This window comes from Phalacrocorax carbo, chromosome 2, assembly GCF_963921805.1.
Source record: "Phalacrocorax carbo chromosome 2, bPhaCar2.1, whole genome shotgun sequence".
NCBI lineage: Eukaryota > Metazoa > Chordata > Aves > Suliformes > Phalacrocoracidae > Phalacrocorax > Phalacrocorax carbo.
The window spans coordinates 79,970,617-79,994,818 of NC_087514.1; the positions used below are offsets into that span (position 1 = coordinate 79,970,617).

A 24,202-nucleotide genomic window follows, 5' to 3' on the forward strand; every position below is an offset into this window, starting at 1 on the left:
TGTACAAATGGCTTTTACTTATAAGCGACTGTTTCTGCATCCCAGACACAGCAGAAGTTCAATTGCTTAAGAAGCTGAAAGAGAAATACATATTTAGGGCAGCACGAGGCTTAAAGAAGGGCTCCTAGTCAGACAGTCATTAACCACAGCAAGACCGTCTGGCACTGGATGAGGATTATTAAGTTTTCTGTAGGCTCTTTAAAGTGACATTTTCAGAATCAGTGGTTAAACTCACTCTTTTTGGAACAAGACGCATACCTCCCAGCCTCCATCTCAGCTTCTCTGACAGCAAAGCCTGTATTCCCCTATTGCCAGCATTCCACCCCAAAATCATTTGGAATATTATCTCTGCCTGGTTTTCTCTTGACATCGCACAGCCTGATGTACTATACTCTTCTGAGAGTATCACCCAACTTTTTTCTTTCAAAACACCACAGATGGCCTTGGCCAGTTTTCTCTTTTTCAAATGCTTTTTTTTTTTGGGTGCAGCGTTATAATCTTCTAATCACATACCTTCTAGTGTAACTTTACATCTCATCCCTTGCTTGTGGCTATGAAGAGACACATGATAAGGGAGAGATATGTTAATTACTTGCCAAATCTATCCAAGTGAGAAACAGCTAGGTAACTATCCCCGGTTGTTTTATACAGTGCAACTCTGGGACGTTTCAGGAAATCACTGAGGCATTGCTTTACCTATCCATAATTAATTATTGATTTCCTGTTGTGTGAGCGGTGAAGATGACAAGACCTAATCTGATGAATAAAATAGCTATAAAAAAAGAGAATCATATGTGAGGCAAAGCATGAAGGACAAGACTTCAGATATAGCAGAGTTCATTTTTCATTTTGCTGAGGTTACATGCAGCTAAATAATAAACCCTTCAAAACACTGCAATAAAATGAAATAAATTCATTTTTCAAAGCATTACTTTCCCTCTTAAACAGAAATAAAATTGTTTTAATATATTTTAGAGGAAATGAAGGCAGTATTTAGCTAGAATTTCTGTTCTTCTCCTGTTATCCCCTGCATAAAGCATGTAAGCTATAATTTAAATTTTTAGAATCACAAAGAACTATTTTTGCTTGTACCATGTATGCACAAAAACCCTTTGCATCCAAGAAAGTGTTTACAATAATTTTTGACATACATAGTCATTTTCATTTCAGTAATGCAATTTCACCTATCTTAACATGTTTATGCAAACATAAGAAATGCAAACTCTGGTTCTTGGCCACAAAATCTTGGGGGTCAGACAAATACTACTTTATGGCCAGGGTCAGTTTCTTAAGCCTACTGTCCTTATAAAGACTAGAAATTAAGCAGAACCTCTTACTCTTACTTTGCATACATTAAACCAGAAAATCCACATAATACAACTCTTCTATTTTACCTGTGAACATAAAAAATGAAAAAAAAAATCATTATCAGAATAAAATTTGCAGCGTTGTCTCTTATGATGAAGAACGTGGCAGGACTGATAGACTGACTGTGATCAAGAGCCAATAGGACTTTGTGCTTCCTGAAAAGCGGCACTGTAGTTGAAAACTGGGGATGATTTTATTCAAATATGTAGCTGCCTGACAAATGAGGAATCAGCACCCGCTTGGAAAAATCACTAGATAAACTCATGCTGTCCTTTGTTTTAGATCAAAAGTTCTTGCATAAATACACTTAAACTAGAGAGCTAGAGATCCCAGTGATTATTGCTGTATGAGTTTTAAGGATATGCTGCTTTGAACATGTAGTTTACCAACACACAGAGACATTAATAACAAGAAATGCATATTCTTTTTTACTGAAATACCTTTAAGAGTTCTTGATTCGTTAAAAAAGAGCTTTCACAGAATGACAGAATGGCAGGGGTTGGAAGGGACCTCTGGAGATCACCTTGTCCAACCCCCCTGCCCGAGCAGGGACACCCAGAGCAGGGGGCACAGGAACGCGTCCAGGCGGGTTTTGAATGTCTCCAGGGAAGGAGACTCCACAGCCTCCCTGGGCAGCCTGTGCCACTGCTCTGGCACCCTCACAGGAAAGAAGTTTTTTCTCATATTCAGGTGGAACTTCCTGTGTTCCAGCTTGTGCCCATTGCCCCTGGTCCTGTCATGGGGCACCACTGAAAAGTCTAGTCCCATCCTTCCAACACCCATCCTTCAGATATTTATAAGTATTGACAAGATCCCCCCTCAGTCTTCTCTTGTCCAGGCTGAACAAATCCAAGTCTCAGCCTTTCCTCACAAGGATGATGTTCCAGTCCCCTGATTGTCTTGGTAGCTCTCTGCTGGAGTTGCTCAAGCAGTTCCCTGTCCTTCTCTAACTGGGGAGCTCAGAACTGGACAGAGTGCTCCAAATGCAGATTCACTAGGGCAGAGTAGAGGGGGAGGATAACCTCCCTCGACCTGCTGGCTACACTCCTTTTAATGCAGCCCAGGATACCATTGGCCACCTTGGCCACAAGGGCACAGCGCTGGCTCAGGGTCAACTTGCTGTCCAGCAGCACTCCCAGCTCCTTCTCAACAGAGCCACTTTGCAGCAGGTCAGCTCCCAACCTGTACCGGTGGATGGAGCTGTTCCTCCCCAGGTGCAGGACCTTGCACTTGCTCTTGCTGAATTTCATGAGGTTCCCCTCAGCCCAGCTCTCCAGCCTGTCCAGGTCTCGTTGAATAGCAGCACAGCCTTTAGTATGGTTAACTCAAACAGGAACATGCTATTGCACCAAACCATACAACTCTCATTTTAGAGGAACAACAACTTTCTCTAAAAGCACTTTGTAAAACCGAATGTAACAGAAACAATTTAGAAACCGCCAGTGAAAGTTTTAATTTTTACTTTCTGCAGGAAGAAGCTATAGCTCTTTTATCAAGACAAACAGCACCCGCTAATAAATGAAGTAAACTAATTCAGAACAAAGCACACATACTACAAAAGAGACTCCTTTCAAAATACAAGGTTCCTTTCTCCAAGTCTGAAATGGCAGACATATTTAGGCCATTTTTGAATTCTCTTAGCAGTTTTAGGAAGAGAAGAGGGAAGAAATGAGAACTTCCTAGAATTTTTTTCCCCACTCATTATTAGATCAAGTAGAACATCAAAGAACAGAAAGTAGGATATTGATGCATGAGCTTAATATTTCATTGAACTCTGATTGAATTTTCATGTACTGGCCACGCACAAACACTTTTAATCGCCTTATAGGACCCAGAAGAATGAGGATGATGATAGTGGAAGTACAGCAACACACAGGAGCATCAGCAAAAGATGCCCGGTGTTATGCATTGGACCATCACAGCTAGACTGTTCACCTCTGAAAAGAAAACAAGCTTTGATTACCATAGTAAGAAATTTAATTTCATTTCCATCCCCTCTGTGCTTCTTGTGTATGCTATTATTCCTAGTAAAAGTTGTACTGATCTGATTAATTTGCAAAACTATAAGCAGCCATCCAACATACCGGTTCACGTTTTCTTGGAGAAACCGAGTTTCTCACCCACACTCTTTACCACACATGTGCTTTTATCTGGGTCTGAACCTAGATGTCAAACATCAAGCACACAGGTTAATGAAAAATAATATTTAGTTCTGAATGGTAGAGATCATGTTCCTTGAATGAATTTTGGAGACAAGATTGACATGAATTAAAAATGGTTTCTCTTAGCATGTGTCTTTAAAAGACTTCTGAAGACCTTTAGAAAGACTTCTGGATTCTTTTCAGTATTGTACATCTGAATCCAGCTAAACTCTGTTTGCCATTAATTAATGTTATTTTTATTTGTTTTAAAAATTTTAATACATTATTTCAGTGGACTAAAAATGTTCCCAGTCCCAAAAGGCATGCAGATAATTTTCTTAGGTATCTACTTTGTATTCAAATATTAAAATCCAATCTTATTCTGAGAAACCATACTTTTGAGAAGAAAAATTCTGTAGATGTGACCTTCCACTTATACATAACCCTCCAGATTCTGGATGCCTACTCGTATTTCTACCCTAAGGATATTTCAGAAACTTCAGTTATACAATTCCCTTCAGAAAGAAGGCTCAAAGTCAAAGATACTGACTCCTGGGCTGCATTTTAAATTTTCTTGTCTTCAGAAAAGTTCAAAAGGTGGAGTACTTTAGAGACAGACTTTACACAACTATGAGATTAAATTTCTCTCTTCTAAATCTGTACTTAGTAACCTTAAAATGGACTTGGGTTTTCAAGTGAAAAAAACCTAGTAGTTCCCACATAAGTCAGCTACAGCTTACCACGAGACTCACTATCAATGTTAAGGATGCTTTAGAATAATTTATATGTATGGCTTATCCTAGAGAACTGTTTGGACAAACTTTCATTCTTTTCTTATTTGTTTAGCACCTCTTGAGTCTAGTAGGTTTTGGATGAGAATGTTGTCAGCTTCCACACACCTCTTACAGATGATTTAGAAGAATTATTGCTAAGTCTGGTTGTTGAATTACCTCTTGCTACAATGTTGAATGTTAAAGAAAAGCGCTATCATGCCTTTAAGGCCCTCATGGGAAAAGCAATAGTCAAGCATAGCTGCAGATACTTTCTAAGCTCGTAGCTCAAACCATTAAGGTTTATTCCTTTAGGTATTCCCAAGCTCTATTTGCTCAGACATCATGCTTTAAGGCAGCATCTTCTACACACACCCATATTCATGCATACCTATACGTATATGCACATATAGATATTCACCAGCAAAAAAGCTGATATGTTATCACACAGACATACAAGTATTTGAAAGGAGTGGGGTGATTAATTTGGCTTTAATTGAGCTTGGTCATCACATCTGATTTTTTTGGACTCTATTCAGTAAAAAACCCCACACCAAAACAGTGTAAGGATGGGCAAGATCTCGCTTCAGCCATACAGGACTGTTCTCATGAAAATACTATAGTCAGTATTGAATCTTCAGTTCAGTGCAGACCATATCTTAGATTACTGCCAATATTTTAAATACAATAGCAAACATGGAAAATGCTTTAGAAAGAAACATATGAATACTGAGATAACTAAACATGACTAAAGGAATGTAGGTGATACTGCACAGTAAATAGAACTTGGACTAGAGTATCACAAAGAATTTAACTATGTAATATGCTAAATGATTAAAAAAAAGTCTATTATATACTAAACGTGATGGAATTCAGAAGCATAAAACATTTGAAAACATCTCCCTCTAACAGTTGATGCAGAAACATGACTTTTGATGCTTCATCATGTGTTGTCATTGTCATAGAGGTAAGAACATTAATATTTTGGATTACAAAAGATTTTCTACCCTCTTTAGGCCATGTAAAATACAAAGAAAATTGTAACAACATATCAGCAATCCCTTCTCTTTCTAGTATTGTCTGGTACTGTTAATAAACACAAAGGGCATTGAAAGGAACTAGGAAAAATATTCCTTGATATGATGGAAAGCTAGGAAAATCAGAGCACGATCTGCTTGATTGCACAAGTGAAATGATAATTATTTGTATTAAAACTGGAAAAACATTCAGCCTGACTTAACATTTTGTAATGTTTTAGATAATCTTATTTTCTAAATTGTTCTTAAAACTAGCCAAATAATTTAGAATGATAATACAGCTAGTTGAAGACACTTAATAGATTTCTGTTATGCCAAATGCTGAGAATCCCTCTCCCACCTCTTTTTTTTTTTTTTTAATTCAAGAACAATTTATATGCCATTTTTCCATGTGTGAATACTTCTGAATACTTCTGCATATGCCAAAGTTTTTACCAGTATAGCTCAGTTTATTTGCACAATTTCCTCTTTAGGCTTCATGATTTTGCTCACGATATGTAAATTCCTATTGCACGGACAAACAGGATATTATTTAAGCAGGCAGCTGGCAATGAGAAAGCCACAAATGTCAAAATTTACTTGACAAGGTTTTGAGTTCTTCTTAAAAAAACAGTCCCTGCAAGGGCATATGCAATCAAAAGAGGAGGTATGTTAAATGGTAACTTTATATTATACAGCGATGCAGCCTAGTGCTAACTGCGTTGGAAAAAGTAGCATCAAGGTAAAAAGAAAAAATTTCAGACTAAAGCATCATTCCTCGCTGAAGAAGCTTTGTGTCTCTAAGGAAGAATGTGAAAGGATTAACAGATTATTCTTTGGACTGCAGCTACTACTACCTGTTATTTCCTGCAGAACAGAAAATACGCCTTTGCTTTAATGAAGAAATACTTCATATTTGCACATGCATTGGGAAAGGCAAACCTGTCTTACATGAACACTGGAAACTAATACACAACATAAAATGTAGAATTAATAATAATTCAACACAGTCACAAAAAAATCAGTAATACCAACTTTTTCTCTGGTACTGAAACCAATGACAATTTCATGATTAAGTAAGTATTTAACAAGATTGCCATTTGATAAAAAGCCACATTTAAAATGCTCACTTAAATGTGAATAACATGTTTTTAGGCAAGAAAGACTGAAACAGAAAGAAAAAAAGAGAGAGAAATTATATATTTGAAGACTATATTTTTTTTTGTATATTCGTTATGGAATTTCTATCTTACAAAATTACTCAGATGATGCTTTAAAAAGGCTTGAATATGTTAATTCCAGAGAAAATTTCCACACTTCCTTTTTTTTTTAAATCAATTTAGGAATTTGCTTAATTCCTGATTAACAAAAGAAAGTAATGCTGTATATCAGATGATGAAATGTTGGGCGTTTCAAATATCATATTCCTGTTAGCTAAAGATTAAAAGGATTTACCCTAACCTTGAAACATACTTATGTCTAAAGTATTTAAATGAGATATTCTCTGATGTCTTCTCTCTTCCAGGCAAATTTAGTAGAAAAAAAAAACCCAACTAAAAGAAGTAGCATAACTACTGTGTCCTGTGTGACCAACAAATACATGTTAATTCCTGTTTTCTCTACATATTTTATCAGAAATAATACACAGACATATATATGTAAAGGTTTATACAGTGTGGTTTTTAAAAATTTATTATATTTTTTTTCCAAAAATGCCAGTCATGTTTTATTATGAAAAAAATACTAGGAGGAGGAAACCAAAGGACTACACTTGGTTAAGGAAACGGAATTTTAGTACATAAAATTAAATAGTGCCTCTAATAAAAAAATGCCCAGTCATGTTAATTCTCATCAACTGTATATGTGAAGGAAATCTCCATTGTTCTTATTAAAAGAGATTTTGAAAATCAGCATTTTAAGAATTTAATTGACTCCTGGACTCTCTGATTTTTCTATAGATATCCTAGTTTACCCGGGATCTTCTTATTCAGTTACACAGCTATTACTTTTTTCCTAGAGATGCCATTGGGTCAGAAAAGAAAGCAAAATGCTTGATAAATTTAATCTGCTACTGCAGCACAGTGCTTATCAATAACTGCCTTTCTGTTAGAAAGGTTCAGACAATCAAAAAAGAGATTACGGAAAGCCTAGAAAGCTTGTCAGGGAACTGAATGTAATGCACTTGCCCCTCTCTCTGGTATATGCCGTCCTCAGAGAGAGCAAAACTCTGCACATCTTCCTCACTCGGCTGAAATGAATGAAAATGCTCTCGGTAAGTCAAGCGAGACGCTTTCCATCTAGAAGCTACAGGGTTCAGTAAACTAAATTTTATCATTTTAAAATATATACTCCAGTAAGGTTTTGTTACTTTTGATTCAAATGTCTACTGTAGAACTCTTCTGGGTACAAATCTCAGTATGCATGAAATATAACAATTCAACACTGGTCAGCTGACAGCCAGAATACCTGGGTTGGGGAATAGATTCTGGTTTCTTGGCTCTGGGAGAGAGTATGCTGAGCGTGCCATGACCCAGAGTGGTGGGTTGGTGAAAATCCTCTGTCATCAGTCACACTGAAGCTTGGGGCCGCCCACTGCCATAAATCAATCAATCAGTCAATCATTTATTAATCAGGTATTTGCATTTTCAAAGTTGATATAAAAATGGGCTCTAGACAATGCCTTATCTATAACAATAATCTAGTTTTATATTAAAGTGGGGGGTTTACCTTAAATTAATCCATCCTTTTTCTAAAAGAGTGACATATTAATCTGAAAAAGGCCTTGCCAATTGTACAGAAATAAATTAAGCCCTGCTGAAAGATCTGCACTGCAAAATACATATGCTCATGAACAATCTGAGCACATGAATAGTTCCTTCAACTCCAGCCATTTTTTTGAGGAACTATTATGTTCTGGATTTGGAATTTAGATCCTTAATGTAGGGTTAAGTTCTGCATAGACCTTTCCACTAGATAAATTTAACCTAAAGACAGCATCTTTTTGGGGGACGTCTGACTGATGATAACCTTCCCAGAAGAAAATCCAAATGGTGTATTTTGAGTCTACATGATAGCACGATGCAATTAACATTTTTAAAGGGTGAGTAGGCATATTCTACTTAAAAAGGATGTTAGATTCTAAAACTCCTTGATTAGGGTTTTGAAGTTTATTGCTGGCAATTTTCATGGAATATTTAGCAATAAAGGACCTGCTCATAGAGTCATCATTTTATTATTCTGAAAGTCACATGAAAAGAGTCCTCTTCTGGATCCAGACTGGCTTAACTGCTTCTAAGGCTTCAGGCAATTCTAAATATCTTTTCCAGCCAATGACAGACAAGGCCATCTTCAGAGTGACTACTGTTCATTAAATGCCTATCACAATAGTATCCTTGTAGTAAATGGCACTCTACACTCTGAAGGATGACCGCCTGTAACAGCCTCCCTGGTTTCAAATAATTGGTTGTCTTTTTATTCATATGGCAGGTGAATAGGACAAACATTATTATTCCATGCAGAACAGAAACCTACAATAATAAATGGAAAAGAAAAATAATTTCTACAAATTTATTGTGATCTCTACTTATATACTGGAAGACAGAATAAGTGTAAACATAATGACAGAATGTAAACATATTTTGTTGAAGCCTAAGTGGTTAGGCAAAGCAAACCAATTAATAGAAAACACATTCTCCCTGACAGTTCCTCCAGCTCTTTAATATTACACACATTTAATGCTAATTGAAGCTTGTTTTTTAGCTAATAATTTTTCTTTCATGTTAAACTCATTTAGCACAACCCTTTTGCTCAAATTTCCTCATGTAATTTAACAAGCTATCTGTGTTTAAGAGTAGTTGGCTATTTTCTTGAATATTGAGATAGACAGAGTTTACCAGCTAATGGAAATCTGCTCTCTTAGACTCACATCTGTATTTTCTAAGGCGTCCCCAAATCTTCAACCAGCTAAGAGCCTACAGACTGGAGTGGGGTCCAGTGTTCCTCACTAGGAAACATGTGTATTTAAAGAACCACCGTAGCAGCTCCTTTCACTTTGCTTAGGTGGCTAAACATAAATGGGACAGGACCTCTCTCTGGAGACTGCAAGCAGCACTTAATTATCCTGCTGTCTGTACAGGAGACCAAGATACTTGAAGAAGAAGGGAGTACTGCGAGTCTGAAGCACAGGGACAAGCAGGATAGCTCCCCTACCTGGTTTTTTGTAAGTGCTGAGTCACTGACCCACCGACAGGGCTATGGACCATGTGAGCATCAAGCACTTTCGAAAATCAGATTTTAAGTATTTCAGAATGGACTCATGAAAACAGAGGCAGATAAATGATCAGTTATGAAAATGTAAGTCTTATTTGTACAGAACGAAGAAGTTCGTAAATGACATGACATTAAAGTCACTTTTTGGGAGACAGTATTTCATCTACTGATGAAAAATTGTGACGATCACTTCTTTCTTACTTCCTAAGCTTTAGCAGTATTTAGAAATAAAACAACATGAAATCATCCAAACATTGTTTACATATGGGGCTGAATCTGAACCTTATTTTCCTCCTGGTGGGAAGTTTTCAGGTTAGATTTCTGTTTCAGCCATTGGTCAGCAAACTAAACACTATTTATCACGATTAAGTACTGCAAGTTAAACTTCTGTGATGACTGGTAGCTCCTTCACTTCAAGACTAAATTCATTGCCTCCTCTAGGTCTGTCAAGCTGTTTTTTTTTTCCTCTAAGTTCAGGACTGGAAATATTTATGCTTTTAATAATTTTCTTCTTGTTGACTGTGTTAGGATAGTGCCAAATTAACCATACCAGGGAACTAAATCCTCTTTTTTCCCCAAAGCACAAGCCTACAAAGGACGGTGAATGCTGTTACCTCACTCACAGCTCTGAACGCTGTTTACCTTCCGTGCCTTTCCCACGCCAGCGCCGCCTAAAAAGACTGTGTGTCCCATTAAAGCCACAGCAGAGCTATGAACTGGAAAACCTAGTACACTGGATAGAACCTGTCAGTGGAGGGTACAGGGCATGACATAGCTCTGCAGACGCAGTGCATAAGGTACTGTGGACTTACAGGGCCTTCCAAATGGAAAATGAGACAACAAAGCCAATGACTCCTCCTCTTCCTTGAGTTTGCAGCTCAAGCTGTAGGAAGTTAGAAATCTATCCATCATTCTCCTGAGCCAGAAAAGCTACAGTCCCCACCTTACCATGCTTCTTATAGAATAAAAAGCTATTTGAGAAGAGAGACCAACAGTTCAAAGAGTGCAGCTCCTGTTGTATTAGCTATTCATAAATGGGTATAATGTTCCTGCTCCAGCAAACTGAATGAAAGCAACACAGAAACCTTCAATCCTTACTTTTTATAGGATCCTGGGAATCCCAGGACACATTGGATGCTGCAGACTACTTAACCTGTCTCTCCAGTAAAGTGCAATTGGTTGTGAAAGTTCCAGCTCTTGCTTTTGGGGCCTTCCAGAAAGGACCTATGAAATCCATAGGGCCTTCTCACTGCTTTCATTGGGAGCAGGATGAACCCACTGTAGAGAAGTTCCTGGGTACCAGACCCATAGGTCTGGACTGTCAGAGCTAAGCTGCTTGTAGGGTTTGTTCTGTCCATCTGCTCTGCCTTTCTTTTTAAACACAGCCCATGAGCTAGCCTGAAACTCTTTTCCCTGAAACACAACTCTACCTTAACTTGGCTTACCAGATTTAATTTTCTCTGCTTTCTACCTCACTGACTTGTGGAATAATTTTGCACTTTTCAGGATAAAAAAGATGGATAGGACCATACATTTTTATGTTGTCAAAAGATGCTGTTTGTATTCTTAGCCAGCTACACTACGACCTTGAGACAGGGTATACTGCTTGATTTGGTCAATGAAGGTAACTGAGTTGTTGCAGTTACTGCTGCAGTTTTTGGCTTTGAATACACCAGAGAAACGGGCCATATCTGTCAGACACTGAGTGGCACAATTAAATTTGTGCACACTACTATTCTTCTTAAGCAACATAGCTGAAGCTGGCACTCTGAAATCTCTTAAATTTGGGCTAATTTTTATGCAACAGCTGATTTTGACAGTGTCCTTAGACACTGCTTAATTTAGGTTTCACTACATAGGCTTATTAATGTTATAGCCTTGGTTAAAGCTGAAGAGCTTGCTCACCCACGATGGGACAGAGCTTGCAGGAAGCATTTTATACCCTGCTTAGGGTGGCCCAGCTACACGCACCAGGTGGGGACTAGTTTCTGACTCCTGCACTTCTCTGCGCTTCACAGCCAGGAGTTTATCAGGGAGTGCTGCAAGTGCGAAATTGGTGCCTATGCACTTCTTCACTTTTGGCCTGTCATAGGTCTGGCAAGTCATTAGGTGACACACCAATCCTCAACTCTGATGGACTTTCCAGCAGTTTATATTCTGCCAGCTATGGGATGATTCCTGTAATGTTGAGCAAACTTAGAAAAGTGAACGAGTTTTTCATGTTTTTATTGATGCAGTCATATTTGGACTAATATACTGACTACTACTGTATCAGCAGTAAACATATATTGCCTTCTTTCCCCATTAAGAAAAAGGATAATACTTCTCTTTATGTCTCCTTACTTACTCTACTGTAAACATGGAGCTCTAAAATATACCACAATTCAAACTATTTGGTCACACCGTTTCTCAAAGAGTAAAGTAAGTGCTGCTATTTTTTCTTAAATGTGATGTGATGCTTGTAATTTCCTTGTATTACAATACAAAATTGTACCTCTCTGTAGGCAACCAATTCTTTGAAAGTAATTGTATAGCTGCTTCAGTACGTAGGAAGAAATTGCTGATGGTTATGCAATGGGATTCACCTGCACGTCAAAAAAGGCTATGCAAGTGCAAGGTACTGCGAAGTGCTGATCCTATTATACTGCCAACTCTATGTTCACTTGTTTTTACTAGCAGATTGCACTGACCCAGTGTCTTTATATTACCTAACTAGCTGATTATTTGTATAATGCAAACTTTTCTAATTATTCTATTATAAAAACAGTATTTGCCCAACAGTGGTGAAACTCAGCCAGCCAGCATAAGTCAGCCTACTATCGGCAAGTTTAATAAATATTATGGACTTTAGAAAGATTACTGTATGTCCTTTAACAAACAGGAGTTTCTTAAATTAACTATCTGAACATATTTATACAATACTTAGCAGCATATGTAATGGCATATAATGAATGTATAACTATGTAGTGGAGACTGACCTTCATGTTAAGATTTTGTGATGCCTGTAGGAATTAGCCAATATAGATATTAATTAAATTATTCCTGAAACAGAGACAATCTGTCTGCTATGAGTGTCCTGGAAGCTACCTCAAAGGCTAGCCTGCACTATTTTCCATACCACAGGTATGTATTTGTGGCTGCAGAAAATGTTCTTTTAAGCATGCAAGGTACTTGGTACCCAAACATGCTTACTATGTAAGTGCATTACCAGGCATTCACATTGTCAGCCAACAGAATGTCCTTTAGGTAGCAGTATACTCAGAAGCCATACAGCATACAGATTACCTCATGCATGTAGCAACCCCAGAAACTGCTTTTCCATCACAGCATATATATATACAGACAGAAGGCTGGAAATGAGCCAGACATTGTAAGAACTTTTAAGAGATTATGGTGCAATAAAGTTCAGCCTCTACAGTGCAGCCACCCACATGCACAGAAGTCAGGCTACGCACACTTCCAGTGTGTTACTGCCTTGCATCAAGAAAAGCTTCCTCTAGCTCATGTTTGTTCCCACCTCTTAATGGGACAGTTGAGTATCAGCTCATTACTTGGAACATCTTCACATATGGTATCCCTACGGCTGCCAAGGATGACTGAAAATACTGGAAGTGAACAATGGGAGAGACTCAATAATCATCTTCCTTCCTCCTCAGACTTGACAGAAACAGGACTGAGGCATGCAAAAGAACAGCATTTCAAACAGAAGGTCAGCTTCTGCCAGTTTGAGATTTGGTGCATACATTTCACATAACTAAGTTCTTTTCTTGTCCAAAATACATACAGCACAGACTACGCTGCTGTGAACCTTCCCTAATTCACCATTCCTATGCCTCAGCCTTAACTAGGACCTGAACTATTGTGCCACATGAAGTCTTAGCTCTTTTTGCTGGTATTACCAATACAAATATCAATTAGACCAGCTGTGAAATTCCATGTAGCAAGAAGACCTTTGAGAACTAAATCTGCAGGCTCATACTGACATGGAGTGTAATTCAGTTTGGAAAAATTCAGCAAGCATTACTTTAAATGTTGTCATTTATTAAGTAAACACTTATGTTTTAAAAGCTATATAGGACATTGTTTCACAGGGCTGTGATTCATTTTTGAAGAGGTTAGCAGGCCTGTGGGAATGGTATGGTACTATAGACTCCGTAGACTGACTGAAAACCAAGCACATGATGCTCTTTTCTGCCACCTGATTGGAAGTGAAGCTATCAAATTTCAGCCCAGCTCCACATGTAACTGGTTCCTAAGCACCACTCCTTCAGATACTCTTGTTTACAATCTCATGAGGAAATTTGGGAGCTGAAGGGCTGGAAATCTGGTAATCTCCTCAGGACAGGGTGCGGAGGTGTAAGAAGGAAAGGTACAGTAGGAGAGCTTGCATAGGTTTGTTCTATGAACAGAGGACTTCACCCTCCGGGGCCATAGGATCCAGCACTTTCTGTATGAATTCTTTTGAAAATCAAATTCACATCCCCTTTTCACCACCATGAGTATTTTCAAAAGGTATTTCTGTGCTAAAAGTAGAAACAAGGGGAAAACCCATAGCTCCAAGTATCTGAATTTTAAACTCTAGGTGAATTTCCAGTTCACATAAATGCTTTGGTCTAAAGTCTCTCAGCCCCCAGATTTGGGTAACCATATGAAAGATGACAAATCTAGAAAAAAACCCATGCCTTACCTTCTTGTAGAGACTTCTCAGGTCTCTGTACTGCCACATACTATTGAGGACCTGAGATGCTGCTTTCACCACTTTTGGCGAATGCCTGTTACACACATATATTAAAAAGGGAAAGAGAGAGAGAGAAAGAGTGAGAAAGAGACTGTTAAGTACAAGACTCCATTCAACCCAATTTTCAAATGCATTGCTATGGATTTAAACCCACAACCAAAATTGTGTTTTAAAGGTCCCATAATATCTTTGGTTGGCATCTTGGAGACCAATGTGTTTTAAGCAAGGGCAATACATGTTGTTTCTATAGTTCTAATTATTCAGCGAGAAGCAAAATATGTGTTCCTCAGCACACTGAGAATAAGGATTCATGCCGAGAGCATAGTAAGAGGAATGGGAGAGGCAGCAACTGGCAAAATTGCTGAGGACCCAAATGGTATTAGGTATGTATGATGTCCTGGCTATGACTTTTGGCATAAAGGACAAGAAGTTAGAGCCAGAATTTCTTTCTCTATAAGCTGCCAAACATCAGCTCATGACAGCACGCTCAACACACTAAGCGCTTCTTTGCAGTGGCCAAAAGAAACACTCTAGATGGGTGATGAGCGCTGTTCTTGAAGCAGATCCAAGATGCAGAAATACAACTGACTATAAAAGGTCACGACAAACTTCATTAGGAATCCAAATTAGGACTTGCATCTTGCTTACACCACTACCCTTTAATGATTGCAATGTATTTTCACGTTGATAACCATGCATAACTTCACATGGACTTTCCCTTCAGGAAGGTTTTGAAAGAAGCTCTAAACTATTGCTGCAATCAGTTGGAGTAATGTATTCCTCTTGGGATAGGTAACTTTTAAAAAAATCTAAAAAAAAAAAAAATAATCAGGCGTATTCGGCTCAGTGAAGAAGGGTCAAGTAGAAAAAGGACTGGGAAGATAACCCTGCCTATTGAGGAAGCATACACTGTGTGGTTAAGCTCTTATGCTGTACCAGTAATACACACAAAGCAGTAAAGAGCTGGAAAACCTTGCAAAAGCCAAAGTCTGGAGTGAGGATTGCTAGAGTTCGGGGCAGTCATTGAGGTGATTCATGTTTTACTCAGAAAAGGCACATGGATTGCAGAACCAAAGAGAAACCAGAAAGCCAGCAGCGTATGTTACTGGTTTGGGCAGGAATCTTCTCAGGGGTCAGGCTCTGGTGCATCCTGTGACCTCTGAGAAGGACCACGGGTAGGCTGACACTCAAGCTGGTAAACAAATGTTCATGATACAGCTGATTCAACTAACTTATACAGTATTTTCCTAGTAATTCATTTGGTGCTTTTTTTTCCCTTTTCTTCCATTTCTCACCCAGAGTACAGCAGTAGGTGGGTAATCGGTGAATAAACAGCAATTTGATAAACCCTTTTAAGCATAATTGTTTTTGTTGTACTCCCAGCTGTACTGGCTAGTGGGGTGCTGGTAGCATGGAGTAACCAGAAAAATAACTGTGCCAACCGTACTGTGAGTACTGAGGAGGAAGAGGAACTATGTGAAGCCAATACGGGCTTGGCCAATGTGACCTTATGAACACCAGTTCTCTTGTGCTGTCATACAGGGAAAGCGTCAAGCCCTGGGCATGTTCCAAAGGCTGGCGGGGCCAGCCCCACACTCCTGGCACTGATACAGACCAAGATACACGGCTAGGCTAGTATCCTGTACTTGTAGAAGCAGACGCTTCACACTGGACAAGATAAATGCATACTAAAGTTTTTTCTGGTATTAAACTGAACATCCCAGAATTTGCTATCAGTCCAACAATGAGCAATTCTGATTTTTAAACAATGGATTACCTACAACAAACTAAAGCAATGGTGCACAATATTAACATTTCTGAAAGTTGAAAAATGAAACTTTCATTTAAGGTGAGCATTTGTAGCACTGTGAGTTGACAGGTTTTCTTGTTCTAGGGCTCTGTGACCTCTAACAGTAATAACACAGGATTGCAACTCAAAGTACTTGAGAGGAGGCATACGTATCATGATTTGGGAGGGCATTCTGGAATTACTCAACACTACCTGGGTTAAAATGCTTTCATTCAACATAGATATGACTTTCACAGTTATGAGGGATACTTGACAGGGAATTATACCCTTCAGTCCTCCTAAAACTGCCTGTGATACTTCGACAATTTCAGACTCAACAGGTATTAAGAATCTCTACCAGATAATGAACAGGTAGACAAATGCATTATTCTGAGGAAAGACACGCTCAACTTAGGAAAAATGGGTATGAACCTGCTTGCAATATCAGTACATTTGATTTAGAAAATAGAAATAAAAAATGTAAATAGATTTAACCATAATAAAAATGCAAATATAAATAAATCAGCAAAGCATGGGAAGCTCTGATAACTGGAATCACATACTTTGTTATGCTACTACTTTTTACCTCTTACAATTAAAATGTGAGAATGTTTCAATAATGAATTTGGTATGAAAAGGGTGACAAGAGAGGAAAAGAAATGTGATTAATTTATATTGGCAATGCTCCGATCACATAGGCGAGCATAAGTTCTCACACCAAATGTAGGGTGCATAAATCTTTCCTTCAGGTTGTGGCCTAGCTTTGTGGGGCTCTTTTAGAGCTCTGATGCTGCAGCAGGCTGTGTGTTGACAGCTTCGAGTAGGTGGACTGATGGGTTTTGTACACTACAGTGAAGGCTTTTTGTTTTCAAACTGCCATAGTCCCATTGCACTATACTTCTGCAGGTTGACAGATGTGAGAACCAGGCTATCTGTTTAAGGCAAAAGAAGGATAAAGAGTGAACTCTTCATGAAGAGTGCGTACAGAGGAAAACAGACAAGATGAAACCATAGCTGCTCTGAAAATGTCAGTCATGTGTAAGAGTTTTGCATGTTTTGGTGCCTCACAAAGTAGCCTGCAGGTATGCTAGTGCTCTCTCAGAAGCAAGGTGTTGGGGAAAATCCATGGACCCATGTTTCTACTATGCCCCACCTTACCAGCAGGCCAGTGGCAGAGAAAAGCGTGCTGTGAAGAGGGACAGTGACTTTACATTCTTCATTCCCAGAGAAGAGGAGCAGTGACAGAACTACGGTGAGGTCCCTTCCTTTCACAGGATCCTTCCACCTGCATGTCACCCCTTCTGCAGGGTGAAATCCAACAGCTCTCGCCCCTAATGTTTTTCAGGATCTTCTGGAAGTGCTTAGAGGTAGCGGTTACTGTAGATAATTACTCTTCCTTAAACTGCACATGCAGTGCACTCTGTGCACTCTGTGCACTGCTGATGGTACGTCAAAAATAAACCACAGCAGAGACTTTTGTTATTGGTATTGTCTGCTTCTTGTCACCTTTCACACTGGGCATATGGTTTCTGATGAAACTAAAGTATTCAACTCACGATTGCACAGAGGAGGCAAACACATTCAGGACTAGTAATAACTACTGGAGATGTTAAAAAAGGTGCAAGGTGATTTGCAAAACATACTTGTCTCCTTTACTCTTAGATATGCCAACCAGTTTCTCAATGCCGCCTGCGTCTCGTAAGGCCTTGGCATTCTCCATGTTTTTTGTGATGACTTCATGCAGAGTGCAGCAAATGGCAGTAACGGTGTCATCAGACATGGCCTTGCTTGCTGAGCTGTTGCTGTTGTTAGCGCCTGGCAGTCGGTGGACCAGATCCCTCATGGCATACTTGCCTTTGTTGAAAGAAAATGAAGGGAGAATTCAGAAGATACAGCAATAAAGGGTGACGGAGAAGCAGCACAGGGAAAACACGCAAGACTATTAGCACCATTTTCATCATTGCATGTAATCTAATTGGCTACTGATACTGTTTGGGAGCAAGCCACATTTGTACGATTGCATGTTCAAGCATTTCACACATTAGGGACTCTGCTACTATTTCCATATTACATCAGTTGGAGATTTTGGATATGGGCTACATCATGCCCTTAGGAGAATGAAATGATGATAATGAAGGTCAAGTATATGTATAAAGATAACCTGAATACCACAACTTTACACAAACTGGCAAGTCATCGCCCACCGTACAACTCATAACTCAAGTTACTATAAATAAAATGTGCATCAGTTGTTAAAAACACTACAGTGAGTGCAAAGCCAATGACGTTGTTATTTGTGAAAAAGTCTTCCCTGAAGGACTAGTTTCACTGTACAAGTTTAATTCTATACTACACACAGTAATTTAACTAGGTTTATCTATCACTGTTTCTATGACCTTATTCAGTGCTCAGAGATGACACTGCACTCTTCCACACGCCCTTAGTTGTACGTGTGATACTGACCAGAAAGGAAGCCTTTCTGAAATCTATTCCTGTATGATATTTAGAGATTATTTTTATACAACACTAACTTCCAGAACTTAAAATCTCCTAAAATGAAAGGCGCAATGAATTTCTAAAAGGTCACATTGAGCTGAAGACACAAAAAAGAAATTGTTATTATAACTTTTTCATGTTTAAATGAACAAAGACTTTTTTGCAAAATTACACCTGAAAAGTCATGTAGTGCTTGTGAAAATAATACAAAACCAGCTTCTGAGAATTTTTTATATTTATATATATATATATATATATAATGTAAACATATATAAAAGTAGGGCAGTGTTAGCACCATACGAGAAGCCTCACACCAGTTCTAGAGGGTCATTGTTATGCTAAAATGGCAGCTCAGTCCTTCAAGGTGATGAAGACAAGATCACAGAGGGCGAGGGCCTGAAGAAGTTGCTGCTGAGGTCAGTGAAACAACTCTGAATCACCTTCAGTGCAGCTGTGCTAGGAATTTGCATACAGCAATCACCATGAGAGTGTATCACGCAGGATGAAAAGGACAGGAAAATTGGGAAAAATAAATATAATTAGTAATCTAATCTACATCACATTTTATGAATGAAATAATCAGGTATGATTATTGTATATAATATGATAATTTAATCAGTCTTTTTTGATCTTAAAAAAGTTGTGATCAATTAGTATTTATGAGTACTTATTAAAAATCTTATTTCTGAATTTATAAATTCAGTTGTGTGTGTCCATATTTGAAAGAAGAGGTAAGAGGAAAATCACATCTTTTAACTATCAGATGTTAAATTATTTGTATTTTGCACAATTTTTCATGCTGCATAGAATTCGAGCCGGTCATTTGAACAGTATATTCATAGTACGAATAACAACTAAAATCTCTGTACTGAAATGTTAAAGGTTATCAAATAGATTTTGTGGTCATGTGAGATTTTAGAAACTACTCACTCTACATCATGTAAAAACATTCCTGATTATAAAAAACATAACATTACCGACAAAATGTGTGCACTAGGATTTGAATCTTACCGGTGTGCTTTCATAGAAATACAAATCTTGTCCTCAAACATATTTATTCCTTTGCACTTACATATTTAATTGGTCATTTGCATCATTAGATTTTCGGCAGTATCATTAATATTAGATGTAGCACAGATGTTAACATCACTTTCCCTTTCATAAATGGTTTGTTTGACCAAACTGAAAAATCTTTTCTTCCCCTACACATATATGAAACACGATTCAAGAACAGCCTGGAATGCTATTTACATCTGCATCAGTTTGGTCTTTGTAACATGAATACATTAAGAGTTGCTGATCACTTACGGTGATTATTTCAGTCTGTAGCATCTAGGAAATAAAGCTTATGCATCAAAAAATAAAATAAACCATGATTTGTTATAGCTTTTACTCTTCTAATGCAGTGTCCGCCTCAGGTCAGAATTACAAGTAGATAAATCAGATTAGTGAGACACACTGCTTTGCTCTGTACACACATCCAGAACAGACCGATGTTCGTTTTTCCTTTCATACCTCACTTAAAGTGCAATGGAGCATCTCACTGTCTCAGTCCTCTGGTGGAACCAGATGACAGTGATCATTCCATTAGCAGCCAAAGACCGTGTCCCTTAGCTCTGGGTATATGGAAATCTGGATGGCTGCCCCAAGCAGATTTCTTTCCTGGAGCTGGCTTGGTATTCCAGGCAATAGTAGTCATGCCAGTACACATGCCCAGACACACAAAATGCTTCTTACAACAAATAAATGCTTTGGAGCTATCAGGAAAAGCTCAGTAGGAAAACTAAAATAAACACTATTAAGCATGGTATAAGCATTCTGGACTTATTAATGCTCTACAGTTCTAACACTTCTGCTGTGCACACACTGAAGTTAGGCATGGGAAGATCAAATCAGTATTAGATACTTCAAAACAGTAAACCAGGCCTTTTATAGATAATGTTTAACAGTGGGACGATAGAGCACCCTGTATTTGGAGTGGCTGTAGTAATTCCATCTCAATAATACCATTCAATTCTTAATCAGTTGCATATTTAATCTGAAATATATTTTGAGTTGTTTTGGTTTGTTTGTTGGGTTTTTTTGGTGTTTTTTTTTTTTTTTTCCCCTACAAATTGCATGAAATAGAGCCTTCTGATAGAAAGTTCCAGATGACTCACAGTGTAGACCTAAAATGTAGCCAGCATATTGCAGCTGTGGCAGCTGTGCAAGCTGGTGTCCAGTTTGGAGACTGCCCTATCAGAACTTGTAATGACAGTGCCAGGCCCCTACTCTTGCCAGGTGCTGCCCGTGATGGAGCCAGGCTTCCTCTTCCCTGCCCTGTCCCCGGGGCGCAGCAAAAGCCAGAACTGCCACCTCCAACAGAGCTCCTCACACATGCAGGTGAAGCAGCTGCCTGCACAGATAAACATCGCTGGTCAAACTGTCCTTCCAGAGGTTCATCAGAAAAATGTGGCACACCAGTTGGAAGAACAGGGGAGTGGCCGTGCTATAGAGTTGATCTAAGCCACTGTTTGTATGGTCTTAAAGTCTATTAACAAGTGTGACTGTTAACATATTTTCTGTGGTTTTAGTACTTCAAACACTTTGTTATTTGAAAATATATTTGGGATGAGAAGAAGCCCTACCTTAGCCTTTAAAAATGTGTCATTAATTTAATTTAATTCAAAACTTATATTGAACTTATATTGAAAAAGCAGTAAATTTGCTTTAATTTAGAGTTAAGTCATGAAAGTTATAAGTTAAGGACTGTTCATTATACTGTAGAAAACATTCCACAATCGCTTGCATTCCAAATGCATTTTCTAAAACTATCCGCAGTTAATACATCACTGCATTACATTCACAGAAAAAAAATATCAGGTATCGGTTAACTTCTCTTAATTCATTTCCTTCCCTTCTGTTTTACAATAGGCATAAAGGAGAGAAGAGTCATGTTTTTTAGCATTAACTACAAAAGAAATCTTACTTCAGTTTAGAGCGGTGTAAATATTGAGTAAAGCCAATCAAAGTACAGCTACCTCTACATCAGCCCAACACAGCTGACAACACGTGATCCTTCACTTTTGCATTAGTGTTTGTTACAATCTGCCGAGCGTTTGCACTTAGAATTATTTTTTCGATGTTATGAGCCTCTTCTGAAAGCAGACTGAAATGTATAATGGAAACTAGTCCTGTAAGGTCAGCAAAGTTTTATCTAGCACTACCAGTAGGAAGGCTGGGAAATTCAACTTGCACTCAAGTCTCCCTGAGCTGAGAAAGTGAGAACTGATGAAGGCCTTGGGAAGAGAGGATGATGTGTGTGAGAATGGCATTAAAAATAAATAGCATTGTTAATTTTTGCTAGGGTCCATACAGAACTGCTTTGATCTACAAATAAATCGATTTTTTATTTGAGCATTACTACACATTATAAGACCCAAAACTGATATGATGCATAACCACTTGCCTGACAAGGAAAAAAGAAATCATATTCATTTGTTCCACTTCACTCATAAAGGAAGGAAGACAGACATGAAATAGCCATAATTTGTGGGCGGTGCCACAGGAAAAGGGTTGTCCGGTAGGTGTTTGGGACAGCACTTTTCTGACACTATACATTTTCAAGTTATTTTTCTAAGATAAGAGTTCTATCACTGTTTTATATTGAAAGCAGGATTTGTCTATCATTGTACTCTAAGTCTTTGAGTGTAAGATGATAAGGTTTGCTTATTAAACATTTCAACAATGCAGATTTAGCATCTTTTCCCTTGCATGATAAAGTCTCATTAGCACCTAAGTACACACCTCCATTACTTAATTCAGGAAACTTTCTCCTTCATAGGATCAAACTGACAGCTGTCCTAAGAAAGATTCTGCCTTCAGAGCAAAACCATAGAGCAAACTATTCTTCTGGTAGATTTAACAGGAGCAAAATCATCACAGATAAGGTTCCGCTTCTGGAAATATTTCCCTACTATTGCCTTGAGACAAACTCACTGCTGGTGTAACCCCATTGACTTCATTTCCATTTTCACTCATCTCTGAAAAATTACTTTGACACATTGGTGCATTTATTAAATAGTTGTGGCATGGTTCCTAGTCTGAGAGAAGAAGACTAGGAAAATTAACCAACTGAAAACACAAGAAACCTCAAACAGATATTAATTGAAAAGAAGAACCCTGTCCTAGAGGCAGAGCTTGCTCTAATAAAAGTAATACATCACCATTTTTTCCCCCTCAAAGACAACCATTAATTCACATTTTGTAGCTGGATAATACAAAAATAGCAAAATGCCACCATGTTTTGTTTTAATGACACAGATATCCTACTCCAGAACTACTGGTCACAGTCTATGTGAATTTTGTTCTCTTGGTTCTAACACGTGTGCTCCACTTCAATTTCCAGACATACATGTTTTTGCACATTTTCATCACCCTTGTGTGTTTTTAAGACCATTCAACCTCAGTATTTCACAGCCTTTTTGGAAAGAATATTACTGGGAGAGCTTTTATTATTACTTTCCATCATTATTTAATAAATGTGCCAAAACTGCCTATTTAATTCGAGTGGAACAAAGTTTGATCATGAGTCAGTGTATTCAACATAGTCTAATAAATTAGAGTGTATTTATCACATGATAGCAGTGGCAGAAATACTTCTGTATTAGATAAAGAGTTAATTTGTGCACCATGCTTTCTCTTGTCAGATACTGTTTTTTTAAGGTGTAACTGATAATCACTATTGGTAATAGGGTAGCTTCTGAAAGTGCCCCTTAGGGTCCAGATGTCATTGCACCAGAGGAACCCTATCCCTTCTCTGAACACTGGAAATCTTCAGTACATACTGAGGTGCAAGAGTGAGGTGTAAGACCCCACAAAAAAATGATTAGGCTTAGTACAGTATGTTGCAAACTCAGGACTTGGACTGCCTAGGCAGTAAAGGTACTAATACTAACTATGTAGGCATCAGAGTAGCAGTGAATCCCACGTGATTTAAGAGGGTAAAAGTTTGTTACTTTTCATAGGGAGATTTTCTTCTGCCACTGAAACACCTGAGGGGCAAAAACTATCCCAAATTTTAAAGGCAAAATAGATTAAGAAATAAGAAATGCTGTCAGACTGGGTCTTAGAGGCAAACACATGTAGTTTTTTGTGGGACAGAGGAGGAAGCAAACTAAAGAAGATGAAGCAGGCCAATGCCAGAGCTGTTGGGCCAGCAGCGAAGTTAGTGATGGAAGGAGACAAAGTTGTATTTCTGAAAGCAAGAAAGGCTGCAGTACTGAGGTTGAGAGACACTTGTCCATGTGAGTAGATGATTACTCCTCAGAGTTCAGGGAGCACCAGGAAAGGTGTAGGTGAGTCAAGAACAAGAAATAATCTACCTGACGTGGCAATGTTGGTTTATAAAGGACGACTCCTATTTCAGAAGACAGAGCACAATCTGAAATAAGGGTTGTTAGCCACCCCAAAGTTTAACACCCTCCTGTTCAGCACTGTATGTATGTATGTATGTATGACTGCCTCCAGACAGGCTTTGTACCGCAACCACTGAGCCAGTGATTTTGCTATCCACCCCTGTCCATAACATACAGTCTCCAGCACTGCTGACTGCAACCTACATTGCATGTGAAGGA

At 38.4% G+C, this 24,202-nt stretch overlaps 1 protein-coding gene across 9 annotated transcripts in view; it reads right to left on the reverse strand.

Annotated features, from left to right (window-relative positions):
- The window catches only part of CTNND2 (catenin delta 2), a 687,140-nt gene that overhangs the window by 23,958 nt on the left and 638,980 nt on the right, over positions 1 to 24,202 (reverse strand). For 8 of the 9 annotated variants that reach the window (XR_010371561.1, XM_064443391.1, XM_064443387.1 and 5 more), the window contains 3 exons: positions 17,735 to 17,945; positions 14,252 to 14,336; positions 7,762 to 7,887 (listed from right to left, as the gene is read on the reverse strand). Coding sequence is in view for 8 of the 9 variants with exons in the window: in XM_064443391.1 (XP_064299461.1) it covers positions 7,762 to 7,887; positions 14,252 to 14,336; positions 17,735 to 17,945 (422 nt within the window). In the remaining variant the exon portion in view is untranslated. The remainder of the gene's footprint in view (positions 1 to 7,761; positions 7,888 to 14,251; positions 14,337 to 17,734; positions 17,946 to 24,202) is intronic. The other variant, XM_064443390.1, reaches the window with a different exon arrangement.